The 14,392-nt window shown below is 37.3% G+C and overlaps 1 protein-coding gene across 2 annotated transcripts; it reads left to right on the top strand.

Moving 5' to 3' along the window:
* The first annotated feature begins 1,312 nt into the window (after positions 1–1,312).
* On the top strand, positions 1,313–11,232 carry LOC105033021 (glutathione hydrolase 1). Of its 2 annotated transcripts, none has more exons than XR_012136454.1 (6): positions 1,313–1,790; positions 4,441–4,959; positions 6,717–6,952; positions 7,711–7,975; positions 8,503–8,701; positions 8,969–9,104. XR_012136454.1 is itself a non-coding variant. In XM_010907653.4 (6 exons), exons 1-6 carry the CDS (start codon positions 1,338–1,340, stop codon positions 11,003–11,005), a joined length of 1,857 nt encoding a protein of 618 aa, XP_010905955.2. In that variant the 5' UTR covers positions 1,320–1,337; the 3' UTR covers positions 11,006–11,232. The 2 variants fall into 2 exon arrangements, 1 of the variants encoding a protein (XP_010905955.2); XM_010907653.4 differs by lacking the exon at positions 8,503–8,701 and adding an exon at positions 10,760–11,232 and having other exon boundaries at positions 1,320–1,790; positions 8,969–9,106.
* Positions 11,233–14,392: the final 3,160 nt, after the last annotated feature.

Genomic DNA, 14,392 nt, shown 5'->3' with positions numbered 1-14,392 from the left:
TATAAAGTGCAATAATATATTTATACTATAATTTAAAAACATCATCAAATAATAATATGATTAAGAATATATTATACTATAATATATATCATAAATATAATATATAATATCAATATAATATAATTATATATATATAATATTGAGATAATATATTAATAGTATATTAATATATCATTTTTTCATTGAACTAAGAAAAATTTTTGCCATCAAATTTTAGCCCAAGATCAATAATTTAGGATGATATTGGATTCTCGACCTCAAGAATAGATATCTTATCACTAAATTAGACGATGATTTGAGGAGTAGAGATGATTTAGAATCACTGTTATATAAGACCATCATGATACAACCAAACATGATAATAGGGGTGTAAAAAATTCTAATTAAACTACTTAAGCCGTCCAATCCGATCCAAACCGAATCAAATATGGCGGTTTAACTTATTCGGTTCGGTTGAATAAAATAGAAAAATCGATATTTCAGTTTGATTATTAGTTTATTGATTTATGACAAATCAAAATTAAAATATCATTATTTTATATATTTATATATATACCTATATTACATGCTTCACATATTTATATATATACTTATGTTATATGTATATTTAAAATTAGGCTATGTACTTTATATGAATTAAGAATCTAAAATATTGATTTGATTCTATTGTGATCTAATTTAGATCAAATTTGACTTGAATATGTATCATAATAAAGAAATAAAAAATAAAAATTAAATTGATCAATCTGTTTTAACTAAAATATCATTTAAATCGTTTAAATATTTAGAAAAGTTACAAGAACAAACTGAATCGATACAAAATCGAACCGAAAAAATTAAGTATATTTAGCTAAATATTTGATTTTAAAAAATTTTTGAACTAAAATATCGGTTTAATTTTAAAAAATTATTTAAAATTAGATCGATCAAATTATTTCCAGCCCTACATGGTGATCTCATTATTTGCACTCTGCAGTGGGTAACGTTGTAATGGAATTTTTCTTTTGGAGAGCGGGGAGGAATCATATAATTTTGAATTAAAATTTGTAGCATAATAATTGTTATTTTAATTGTTAAATACTAACTTTTGAATGAGGAGTAATAAAAAGAATGAAATGGCGAATTAACTGCATATGACGGCCTCGGATTTTCAAGAAACTTCCAGATATCCAGCTTTTTTGAATCTAGACTTCAAATTCTCATTGAATATCCCCATATCTGCAACATCGACCATCGATTCAACAAATCTGACTCTTTTACCAACTATCACGGGATGATTATTTTTTTACCCAAATATCCGTGCGGCGCCTCAGCATGCCACGCAAAATTTGGAATTTATGCCCCGTCCAACGGTACAAAGTTGGGCGGAGAGGTCGAGACATGTCCACCTCGCCTCCCTCTACTCCTCCCTGCTCTCCAGTCTCCTCCTCTCTGCCGCCATGGCCGGCGACCCCTCCTCTCCCAACGTCTCACTCCTCTGGCTAATCATTGCCCTTCTCCTCGTCGCGCCGTGGCCAGCTTCGAGCTGGAGCGGCCACCGGCCGGAGGTGATCATATCGAGGCACGGTGCAGTGGCCACTGACGATGGCCGGTGCTCTAGGGTCGGGAGGGACATCCTCCGGGAGGGCGGCAACGCGGTGGATGCTGCTGTCGCTGCCGCACTCTGCTTGGGTGTTGTCAGCCCTGCTTCCAGTGGCCTGGGGGGCGGCGCCTTCATGCTACTGAGGTTGGCGAATGGGAAAGCCCAGGCCTTTGATTCCAGGGAGACTGCTCCCTTGTCGGCTTCGCAGGTAAAGGCCACCAACCTGTTCGTTTCTTCCTGTTTTTAGGGGTGTTTCCGTGGTTTATTGTTGTCATAATGTTTGTCGTTATGTGAATGTTGTTTTTATTGTTATTATTATTTTGAAGATCGGTTATGAAAAGTTTGTAAAATTGAAATTGCAGTTAATGAATTTTCCTTTTTTTTTTTGTTGTTGCGGGGGGGGGGGGGTTGTTGGGGGAAGTAGATTGGTGGTGATAAGTTTACAGGTTTGTGGATGTGAAAAAATTAGCTCTTTTGAAGGTTAAATTTGTGGAACTTGCAGATTCCAAAGTTTTAATTTTGGAAAGTTAGTATCTTGGTGGCAACAGAATCAACGAATATTAAAATTTGTATTTGTGAAACATTTCCAATATTTTTTTTCCCCTTCATATGATGTACCGTACGTGATGGGAAAGTGGAAAAAAAAGAAATTTTTCTTTATGAAGACTTTTTTTTTTTTGACTTGTTGTGGAAATTACAGCTATTTATGATTTGTATAATGGATTAGATGCATGAGTAAGATTTCATCGGAGCTCTTAGTGCTTTTATTTTTTCTTAGTTAAGGCCTTGCAGGTAGTTGTAGAAAACAAAGATATAAAGTAGATGTTTCAGTTTTGGTCTTTGGCATATTCCTTTTGTTGCTTAGAGATGAATGCTTGTTCTTATATTGATGTAATCTAGAGTTTGCAGAACCAACGAGGAACCGTGATCTAAATGATAACACCAAATTTACTTAGTCTAACATTTATTTTTTAAAAATTTTCTTTGCTTGGGAGTTGGGACTTGGTTTGCCAATCTTAAGAAACAAACTTTTGAGCTGCATTGATTAAGGAAAGAGGTCTACACCATCATGAATTACATGTGGATTCATAAAATGGACCTTCGAGAGGGAACCCCTCTAATCATTTGAGTTTGAATAGGGAAACATTATTAAAGAACCATCCCTCCTCCAACCCCCTCGACCACACACAAGTACTCAAATTCAAAGTTTTCTTTTAAAAGAAAGAATCTATCTCCACAAAGTCATTTAAGGGAGAATTTCTAATAGCATGCAAAGACTGTCATTTGAGGTAGGAGAGTGTATTAGTCAGATTGTCATATTTTCTGAAAGTTTTATTGTGCTTGAGTGTATGCTGAGACTGAGGGTTAAAGGCCAGTGACAGGCAACCTTGAATGAGTAGCTGAGAAGTTGTAAAGAGAATTTCGAATATCTCAGATTGGTGGTTCTCCAATTGTTTATCCACAGTTTAATGATGGTTCCAAGCACTCTCTAAGGAGATTTTTGAAGAAAGCAGATCGGTGGTTCTTCAATTGTTTTTCCAAAATTTAACAATAGTTTCAACTTCCAACTCTTATTAAGCCAAGATCGTGCGCTACTAGTAGGTGTACAAAATAGAGGTTGTAGACGTTCAGTGGGTGCTGTCCAGCCCTCACCAATGAGCAAGTTGCAGAACATGTGGAGTATCAGATTGCTATTTTGAATTTTTTAGGACCACAATACTTAGATGAATGGCAAACCTTTTGGTTAGTGGACTTCTTGAAAGGGATGTATGTGGCCAGTGTTGATCTGGGCTTCCCATGCCTCATTTCTTTCTTGTTCTTGAAAAATAACTTTTTTTCTTAAAGTTTCTTTCAGCTTGAATACTTGTAGCCAAGGATTTTGACTCTCCTGCTTTTTGTGCTTTCTTCTGTCTTCCTTTCTTGCTGTTCCTTGCCGTTCCTTGCCTTAGTGCTGCCATAGTCCTAATTTTGCTTGTCTGAAGCAACCCATGGACCTTAATTTCATAATATTAGTAGTAGTAATGATGATTAGGATGACAGTAATAAAACAATAATTATAATTATAATAATAAAAATTCAGAATAACAATAGTAGATATTATAGCATATGTTATTTATGTAGAAAACCTGAACACTACTTGATAGTATGTAGAATGGCATTGTTGCTTGCTGAATAAGATCGTCCAGCCTAGATACCATAAACAAGCCCTATAGTAAAAATATATTTGCAAAAAGAATAAAATTGGAGAGAATAAAAAATTTTAATTAAATAAATAAGAGAGTTGCAAAGTTCACTTGTCGAAATACTATTACTTTCTCCAATATATTGTATAATAAGCTACTAGACCTCACAGACGGACTTTGTTGCATGGGACCAAACTTCAGTATCAGTAAGTGGGAACCCTAACAATAATGAAGCCCCACAACATGGAGCATTAAAGCTTACCGAAGGACAGCTCACCGATAGCATAAGCAACCAAAAATGCTATATATGTAGTTCCCTTACAAAGAATTCTACTCCTACTTAGACTCACCAACAAATCCGCCTCTTAAGTCGTCTACATAAAGTGAAATTTCTATATAAAAATCAGAGCCCATACTCTAGTTGGCGTATTTGAGTGCTACTCTTCAGCAGTATAGGATAGCACACTAAAGTAATTATAGACCAGCATTAAGAAGCTAAAACTCAATTAATTCTGAGATAATTAAGATTAATCTTTTGACATGATAACCAGTTGAACTAAAATAAAAATCCTAGTAGAACTAGGACATGTAATGAGCCTCAACAATTTATTGGTATCTGGACCTGAGAGCCAATGCCCTTTATTAACAATTCTGATAGCTTGATGATGTCTGCAGAACATGTATGCTGGCAATGCTGCATTAAAAGCAAGGGGCGCTCTTTCTATAGCTATTCCAGGAGAACTTGCAGGTCTCCATGAAGCCTGGAAGCAACATGGCAAGCTTCCATGGAAGAGGGTTGTAAAACCGGCTGCACAAATTGCTGGTAGAGGCTTCAGAATATCTCCTTATCTGTATATACAGATGCAAAGAACAAATTCTGGCATTTTTGCAGATAAAGGGCTGCATGACTTGTTTACATCAAATGGAAGCCTCTTGCGGCCACATGATACTTGTCATAATAAAAGGCTTGCACATACATTAGAAGTTATTGCAAACCTTGGACCACAGGCATTTTATAATGGTTCCATTGGAATTAACTTAGTTAGAGATGTTCGGAAGTCTGGAGGCATATTAACAATGAAAGACTTGCAGAAATATCAATTAAAGGTGAAGGAACCTATCTCTGCAGATTTCATGGGGCTAAAGATTTTGGGCATGCCACCCCCATCATCTGGTGGTCCAGGAATGATACTTGTAAGTGTTTTCTTAAATCATTCTTATTATCTATTGCTTTACTGCTTTATACGGAGTTCCAAGCAACAGATCATTATTTTTGATCCATGCGATGAACATAAGTTGCAGTTCTCTCCATTTCATGCCATTTTAGATCCCCTAGTTTTATAATCCTTGTTCTGATTTCATAGGGGCATATTTTTCTACAATTCAAACTGGCAAATCTGTATAGGAGATAAAGGAGGCTTAGGCATCCAGCCTCATGTACAATAATTCAGATTTGATGAATTATTCAGTAAGTATGCCCTTTAAACAAGTGACCCATCACATGATGACAATGTCTCCCGTGCATTAGTTCTTGGTCAGTGATCATAAATTGCTGTTTTGGACTTCTGAAAGAACTACGATTGTTTATTTGGTAAACAAGCCCTCTAAAAAATAATTGATCATGCAATAACTACGTAGCTCTCTCCATAGTTCTGTTTTTGTAAATGGATTCTTTGGGCTACCCAAAAACACTAATATTGTTTATTATAGTGCATTTGATTTCCAGAATTAGATGGCCTAATTTCTTTTGCCCCTTCTGTTCCATAAATGGAGCACCGATGCAGGATAATAGAGTATTTTCACAAAGCTTGAGCACAGCATTTTGATTGCATAATCTGCTTGGATAACTGACCGATCCCAACTATCATTGTTAAAGAGTCACAGCCTACTGGCCAAGCATCTTATATATTTTGCTGCTTGCTGTTGTTGTACTGTTTTTTCTTAATCTCTGATATTCTTGTAAAATGAGTGCATGTTATATGTTACCATTGAAGACCTTAATTTTCCTTCCTGGGTTGTGCATATGCATGCAGAAATCAAGTACAACTTGTTGATATACATGCTATTTTTTGTTGTGCTGTGAGGAGGAATAATTGCTAATATTTTTTGTGTGGTACGATAAAATCAACATTAACATGTTTCTAGTAGTTTTCTGGCATAAGGTTGCATGTCAAACTCAGATTATTCTTCAAATAAAAAAATATAACGAAAAAAATAAAAATTCTGAATAGCTTGAGATATTAACTAAACAAGTAGGGGGAAGTCTCAATAGTTTCACTTGGGTAAATTGTCTGAAAGTAGAAATAGTTTTTGGATTTTTATATATGTAGTCTTTGGATTCTTCGTCTAACATATTAAAAATAAAATGGGGGAAAAGAGAGTTATTTTGGCATATCGGTGCCCCTTTTCCAACCCAATCCAAGAACATCTTCTTTTCTTATAAAAGGGTGTCTAGGACCTTTTTTTTTGTTTAATTTGTAATGAATGGGACAAAACTGTCACTTCTGTCCAAAACAAATGAGTAATGAATAACTATTTAATCTCTTTAATGCAATTGATAATTATAACCATATTTTTTTCTATTATTAGAACACAAACTCTTGGTATGATCTATGTCTCAGCTCATATTCTACGATTATAACAATAGGATGGATTAAGGCTATCATCATCATTTAACATTACAAGATTATTAAAGTTAGTTATAAGTTGAATGGCAGTGACTATTTTGTCCTGCTCATAAGGAATTCAGGTCCTGAATGTCTTTATTTAAGAAAAGAGAACTGCTTCTGGTTTGAGTCATAAAAGGGATATAACATGTCAAAATCCTAAAAATAAACTCCTCGATATCAATTCTTTTGCATGTCTTAGCATGTGTTCATCACAAATATTCATCTTACACTGACTTTATAACACTTTTTTCCCTTTTCTCTCCTCTTTTTTTGATGGCACAGATATTAAATATTCTTGCTCAATATGGAATTCCTTCAGGTGTTTCTGGCTCTCTTGGGCTTCATCGGCTTGTTGAATCATTGAAACACATGTTTGCTGTAAGAATGAATCTTGGTGATCCTGACTTTGTAAATGTCACAGAAGTTCTCTCTGATATGCTTTCCACCAAGTTTGCAGAAAATTTAAAGAAAACCATTTTTGACAATAGGACTTTTGATCCTAGTCATTATGGTGGGAGGTAAACAAAAATTTAATCTTCTAATATGGCCTCAATTACATTAGAACTTACAGATCGTAGCTTCCTGCATGCAGTTATAGTTGATTTAATATAGAAAACTAAAGGTAGAGTTTTACAAACTATGGGCTTTACATATTCTATCTAATTCAATTTTTATCTTTTTTTTTTAACAGTGACAACCACTTGATGTAGGTATCTAGGGAGATTCATTTTGAAGTGATTATTCCCTTGAGACATTAATTTTATTAATGATCCATTCCAGGAAAATATGGATCATGCTTAAACTTTGAAACTTCAATCTAATTCTCTTCCTTGGTGGCCATATTATCTATATAATTCCAAAAACTAACATCTTGAGGTTGCAGAACATTAAATCTCACAACAACATTTTAAAATTGTGGTAAGATGAAATCATCCATTTCAATTACAAGAAAAGAATTCACTGAAGAGAGACATTTCTTTCATGCATGACACAAGATCTTAAGTATCCTGGTCAAATAGTTTTCTATTCATGAAAATCTGTGGCTTGTTGAGATAAACATTTTATATTAACACTCAATGTAGTTAACATTGTAATTCGGAAAAATAAGAAGAAGAATTAATGTTTGCCTATGAATGCTTACAGTTTTGTAACATAAAAACTAAAAAGGATGATGTGTAATATTTATCATTTGGTATAGCAGTACCTCATATATGAATTTCAAGAAAGGCATTTAAATTTATAGACATCTGGTAATAGTAAGAACTGACTTGCTCAGGTGGAATATTGTCCATGACCATGGAACCAGTCACTTGTGCATTGTTGATAGTGAACGAAATGCTGTTTCAATGACCAGCACTGTCAACGCATACTTTGGAGCACAGTTTCTCTCACCAAGTACTGGAATAGTGCTTAACAATGAGATGGATGACTTTTCTATCCCTCAGAATGCTTCAGCTAATGTTCCACCACCAGCTCCTGCAAACTTCATCAGCCCATTGAAAAGGCCATTATCCTCTATGGCACCTACAATTGTTCTTAAGGTACTTTTCCCCTTCATTCTAGCAATTATCTTTGATGCATAGTTTATATTAAACCTGATGTTCGAAGACAGCATGCTAATTTTTAGATTGCTTGTTCTTGAATGCTTGGAGCATTCTTGTCCCATTTCATGATGATCTAGCATAGCAAGTCAGTTAGTACATATCATGACATAACCTATGGAGGAAAGTAGAATCAAAAATCAATGGGGATTATGCAAACAGACATGCAATTTAAATAGTATTTTTATTTTAAAGAAAGGGCAGTAAAAGTCTGCTTCTTCACATTATGATTGGAATTTCCAGTTCAAAGAGTTTCACAAGAAGAAAGTGAGTTATATGAGATTAATACCGAACTAGTAACCTTAATGGATGTAGTTGTTGAACAAATGAAGAAATTATCCCGGAATCACAATAATCTTCCTATATAAGAGCTCTGGGTTAAATGCTTATTTTTACTAGTGTCATCCTGATTGCTGCATGCAACTACAATTATCAAACTCCTACTCATGCTCATTTCTTTTGAGCAGCATAAATCCCTAGGATGGTAGAGGCACTTAGGAAATGGTGAATGAAAGCTGACTGGATAAACAGTCAAAAACCATAAATCGGAGAAGCTGAGAACAAAATGCAAGATTGGTGAAGGGACAAAGGCAAGATTAGCAAAAAAAAGATGCTTAAGAATCTACATAGAGTGAAATCCAAGAGATGGTCCTTGATCCCCTCCAGGTGAATCATGTTATCTTTTGATAGTGAGATTTCCTTTTCTGATAAAAGCACTGGCTGCAAGTGATTTCTGCTGTAATTGAGACTTATTAGCAGATTCTTAAATCAAAAGTAAATTAGTTGGAAAAAAAAAAGGACTCCTTATGCATAACCTTGAAGAGGTAAATAATTCTAGATTTTGGAGAATATTTGCATAATTAAACATACTAGAGTTCAGCAACTGTGAACTAATTATTACTACTTTGCTATCCTTGTTTTCTACCTTTGCAGGATGGACAATTGAGGGCTGTGGTAGGTGCAAGTGGAGGAGCTATGATCATAGCTGGGACTACTGAAGTATTTTTGAATCATTTTGCAAAGAGAATGGATCCATTATCTTCTGTCATGGCTCCCCGAACCTATCATCAGGTTTCATTACAATCCCTCCACCCCAAAGCATGCACACAGATACCTTTTTCGCCATTTTCGGAAAGGATTTTCATCTAAATATCCCATCCCATTTAGATCAAAAAGATTTCTGGTTACATTTAATAGTTATGTTCTGCATCAATATAAGTAAAAACTAAAGTACATTTTAGTCTATTTCTTTCTCCAATATGCTTCATTGACCTTGCAGCAATCGGATCAAGTAGCACACTAGCATCCCATATTGACATGTGCAAGTAAGCACATCTAATTTCTTAGAAGTATTAACAATGGATACTGTTATGGTGTAGAAGGAAGGGCATCATTAGTTCCGCATTGGTCGTAAGTCACGGGAGATTTTGGATTATATAGGAAAGGATTATCCTTCCCATATGAGGCACCTTTTGAAGAGCAAAACCGTGAGGCCCATGGGCCAGAGCAGACAATACCTCACGTGCTGAGCCATAAGCTTTTGGCTGCAACAGTAGCGCGTCAAGAAGGAGACCGCCCCAGCAACTGTGGGGCTCCTTCCGCCCGTATACCAATCTATAGTAAAAATAAGAAGGAGAACACCTCCTGTCCATATACAGACTTTTCCTTGACTGGAGGACTATGTTATAGTGTAGAAGGAAGAGGATCATTAGTTCCACATTGGTTGTAAGTCAAGAAGGACTCTGGCTTATATAGGAAGAGATCAGTCATTCCACGTGAAGCACCTTTTGTAGAGCAAAACCGTGAGGCCTATGGGCTAAAGTGGACAATACCTCACGTACTGAGCCATGAATCCTTGACTGCAATAGATACTGTTAGCTCCTACACAATGTCAAGATTCTTTGACATAGAGATTGTTGAAATCTGATTCACTACTTTCATATAAGACCCATTAGGTTTGTTTCTGGTCTGTGTTATGCCTGGACAGACCATTTCAAACAGTTACCCAAAATTCATTTTAGAAAATGCTACTCCCATGCTTTATAGGTATGTATCCATCTCTATACTTTTTTAGTTTACCTGTATCTATACTTATTTTACCACATATTTGCTGCAGCATCCTCGTGTTGGTTAAAGTGACCTGTGCTAGTGCTTTCATCACTGTCAAACATTTTAATCACTAGCGTAGACCAGCCTCATAATGGTCCCATGAAATTTTTCTTTTAACTCTCAATGCCATTCAACAATCAATAGGCAGTCTGGAGATGCATCATTATTCTTTGCAAGACATCCTCATTTGTCAGTCCACTGTTTCATATTCTTTGTGTGCTACTGATAAATTTGCACTAAGTTCTTGTCTGTCTGTCTGTATCTAACTTTAAGCCCTAGATCCCCAGAGTTTTCTCCCAAGTATCCAATTTACAATTCACCTCTCTATTCTCAAATAATATACACCAAAAGGATTCTTGGTAAAGTTAGATGTGTTCGTACATGTCATAATATTGTTTGTACGTGCTTTCTTTCTCATCTTTCACAAAGAGCTTCTTTAGTACAGTATGCACTTTGTCCAAATAATATATCTGGATTGGTCTAGGATTTTTCTTAGAAGATCCTTAATTGACCTTCCAAAGATGAAGATTAGTATATTCTTCTTTTTCTTTGATTTAATGTTCTTCGTGCTCAAGTTCCATAAGCTTTCAAATTTAATTTAATTCTTTTGTGCAGCTCATCCCAAATGTGGTTCAGTATGAGAATTGGACAACAGTAACAGGAGACCATTTTGAACTTCCTGCTACAACAAGAGCAGACTTACAGAAGAAGGGCCATGTCCTACAGGGCCTAGCCGGCGGTACCATATGCCAGTTTATTGTCCATAGCCTGGAGAACTCGAAGATGCATGATGGGGTTAAGTTTGGCGAGCTAACTGCTGTAAGTGACCCAAGAAAAGGCGGTCTTCCAGCCGGTTACTGAACTGCTGGTGTGATTCCCCAATAAAATGAACCAAGAAAAAGCTCCATTCTTTGATATTATTTCTTATGATGCTGAGCACTTAATCTGATAGCAAATTGCTTCAATACAAAGAGCTTCGGCAAATGTTTCTCTCCATTAGCATGCACAAATAAAATGAACCATAAATTGAAGCTTCTGCAGACAGAAGTAAATTTGATGAATTATTTGAGGAATTCAATACTTGGCTACATTTGAAGGTCATCAATTTCAAGATCATGGTTCTATATTTATCCTTACATATAAGTTTTTTCAAGTTTGGTAGTTGAGATTTTGTAAGAGGTATTTGGCAGCTTCAAAGAGAAGGTTCAGCATTGGAGAGAATCTTGAGATTGCAAGGAGAAAAAAGAAATAGGAATTCCAAAGATTCTACTCAAAATAATAATTTCCAGTTCCAACTTCGGAGATTTTAAGAAGTTTTATTGCACAACTGATCAAATCAGTCAATGGTGCAATGCTAGGAGGCTCTCTTGCTGTACAAAGGAAAAGTTATGTCAGTGGCACAAGGGGATTGTGTAACTTGCAAGAATTTGTCATACAAGGGTGTGGTTGAATTGCAGACTTGCCAAGCCAGCATCATCTAAGCCCATGGAACATTTTAGATGAACTATCAGGCACCCTGAAATATTTCCCTCCTTAATAAGGTAAAATTAATAGCTTTAGTTTGAATTCTGAAAAGACTTTATAATCATAAATATCATGATCCTGTAGTAATACGGAAGTATTTCAAATGAGGCAAACATCTAACATAGAGAGGCCTATTACCAAAGAGTTCTCAAAACCTCAATCAGCAGTTCATTGTAGAAATTTCTATATGTAGGATATCTGGAAAAGGCTGTGGTTTGGGGAGGCTAAGCAGCAGCTACATTTTGTTGTTTATTAACTGTTCATCTGGTTGGTTCCTATTGACATATAATGTCAATGCTCTACCCGAACTTTTACAGAGAAGGAACAAGTTCCTTAGAGAAAAAAGGGAGAGTGAGAGAGAAGGAAATAGAAGGATAGAAGTTGAGTGAGCTGAGCCGGATCAGGGATTGGGCTTCTGCATGTTACTATAACAACACGCAAAAACCAAGCTCGGCCTAATCCATGCTCAACCCAATAAAATTGGCCCAAGCTCAGCCCAATAAAATAAGTATGGTCACCCCCCCCCCCCCCCCCCCTTCTTCAATCACAATTGTATTATTTCATAAGTGCTTTAATGGTTTGCTTGCAGCATGTTATTGGAAAAACATTTCCCTAAAATGACCACTAATTATGAAAATATTAGAAATAAGTATATTTACCATCTGATTGGGCTCATAAACTACTGACCCAAGTCCAACCTAGTTCTTTGTCGGAAATTTATAACCCAGCCTTAGCCTGGCCCAAGGTGTGCTTCAAAAATAGTATAGCAGATGAGAGTAGTTCTGGGACATAACAGGTGAAGGTCCAAATAAAGCAAGCAATTCAAGATAGGCTAGGGATTCCAGAGCAGATCGGGGCCCTGACCTATCTGGGGTTTCCTATCATAGGGCAAAAGACTTCGGAGGGCCGATTGTAGGTCCATGGAGCGGCGGGTCTGGCATCGCCTCTAGGGTTGGCAAGTCAACGCCCTCCCCATGATGGGCAGGCCTATCCTCATGAGATCGGTCCTAAGTTTTATTCCGATCTACCTCATGGCAAATATTGTTATGCCGAGCTCTTATCTCAAGGGGCTAGAGCAGTAGTTTCAAAAGTTCCTGTGGGGCTCTAAACAGAATGATCATAGGCTTCACCTACTACCTTGGGAGGTGGTCTATCAACTTATGCGGGACGGGGGCCTGGGAATCCAATCCCTGCTAGTTAGCTATGATTGTTAAACATACAGCTAGATTCCTCATCCAACTTGATTGCTTGTGGAGCAGAGTGATGAGGGCTCGGTACGGGGCATGGAGCCAGAGGTCGTAGATTCCAATTGATCGTGGCTACTCCATCTGAAAGGAGATTTGTATCCACACCCCAGTAGTGGTGGCCCAAGTCAGATGATTGACTAGAGACGGGACTTTGGTTGATGTGAGCCAGGATGCTTGGATTTTTATTTTGTCCCTCTCACGTTGGCCGACCTACGTTAGCATAGAGGTGGACGACCACTTATGGATCTGTGATTTGATCACTGCTGGCGGCATGGGTTAAAGGGCACAGGATGTCACCTATCTCTTTGGTAGTCAACTTGTAAATAAGATTTTTGCTATCTTGATTCCTGTCCATCAGAACCAAAACTTAGGGGTGTGAGGCTGGTCATGCTGCCCTAAAGTTCCTACAAGGGACCTCATCAAGATGAGCAGACCAGTGCCGGATAAGAGGATCGAGGCTGCTTAGATCTGGAGAGTAGCTGTCCATCTCAGGATCAGACCTTTTCTCTGAAAGGTTACTTAGGATCGGCTTCCGATGCTGACGTTTCTCAAAGACAGAGGTATGGAGCTTCTGACTGTCTGTCTGATTTGCAAACTAGAGGATGAGTCGATGAAGCATGCCCTTCTTTGCCCGAGGGTAAGGTTAATTTGGAGGATGGCGGGTAGTCAGCCTTTAGGGTCAAGCAATGGTCCTTAGCTGTACCCCTTTCTGGATGCGATTCATCGAAGTATGGCCAAGGGCTCGACATAGGGTTGTACGATGTCATATGTCGCCTATCAAATTTGGCTTTCCAAGAACAGCCTGGTCTTCAAAGCCAAGATTGTGCTTGTGCATCGGATGTTGGAGAAAGTTTGTTGCTTAGCTACAAAGTACTGTCATTTCGATACTGCTGGCTTGTTCTTTGACATCCTATTTTCTTAGGACTCCCATGCTGTGCGTACAGTGATTCGGAGGATTTTTTTCATTTTTTTGGGAGACCCTCCTTTGGGATTTTTCAAGGTCAACTTCGATGGCAATGTTAGGGATGGAAGGGGTATTGCGGGCTATGTCATTCGGGATCAAAATACTAAGCTATTGGCTGCTAGGGCCTCACATCTTTTTGAGCCTTCCATCCCGAGAGTGGAGCTTCGTGCCGCTTGGGCGGGTATTATCTGTGCGAGGCAGAAGTTGCGGACGAAGAAGATTTTTATTGAGGATGATTTCACCATAGTCATCGGCTAGATTTGGGACGAGATGAAGTATCTGTAAGCTCATCTGCTCCTCCACGACATCTAAAGTCCCTTCATCATTCCATTGCAGTGTCTGTCTGGCACGTCTTCCAAGAGGCAAACAACGTGGCAGATTGGATTGTATTCTTTGTTGTCGAGTATATCAGGGATTAAACCTGACATCATGGCAATACTTGCCCATGGGCTCTGCAAGATATTTATATTCTAATTTCTTTGATTGTACTTGCATTAAAATAGTGTGACCGCC

Source organism: Elaeis guineensis, chromosome 13, assembly GCF_000442705.2.
Source record: "Elaeis guineensis isolate ETL-2024a chromosome 13, EG11, whole genome shotgun sequence".
Taxonomy (NCBI): domain Eukaryota; kingdom Viridiplantae; phylum Streptophyta; class Magnoliopsida; order Arecales; family Arecaceae; genus Elaeis; species Elaeis guineensis.
This window is presented reverse-complemented; position numbering and strand designations above follow the sequence as displayed.

Excerpts from the sequence above, each read along its gene's own strand:
- LOC105033021 (XM_010907653.4), top strand. The coding sequence starts at position 1,338 with ATGCCCCGTCCAACGGTACAAAGTTGGGCGGAGAGGTCGAGACATGTC. Across the intron at positions 4,960-6,716 it reads GTGGTCCAGGAATGATACTT|ATATTAAATATTCTTGCTCA; the intron begins GTAAGTGTTTTC and ends TTGATGGCACAG. Across the intron at positions 9,107-10,759 it reads CTCCCCGAACCTATCATCAG|CTCATCCCAAATGTGGTTCA; the intron begins GTTTCATTACAA and ends TCTTTTGTGCAG.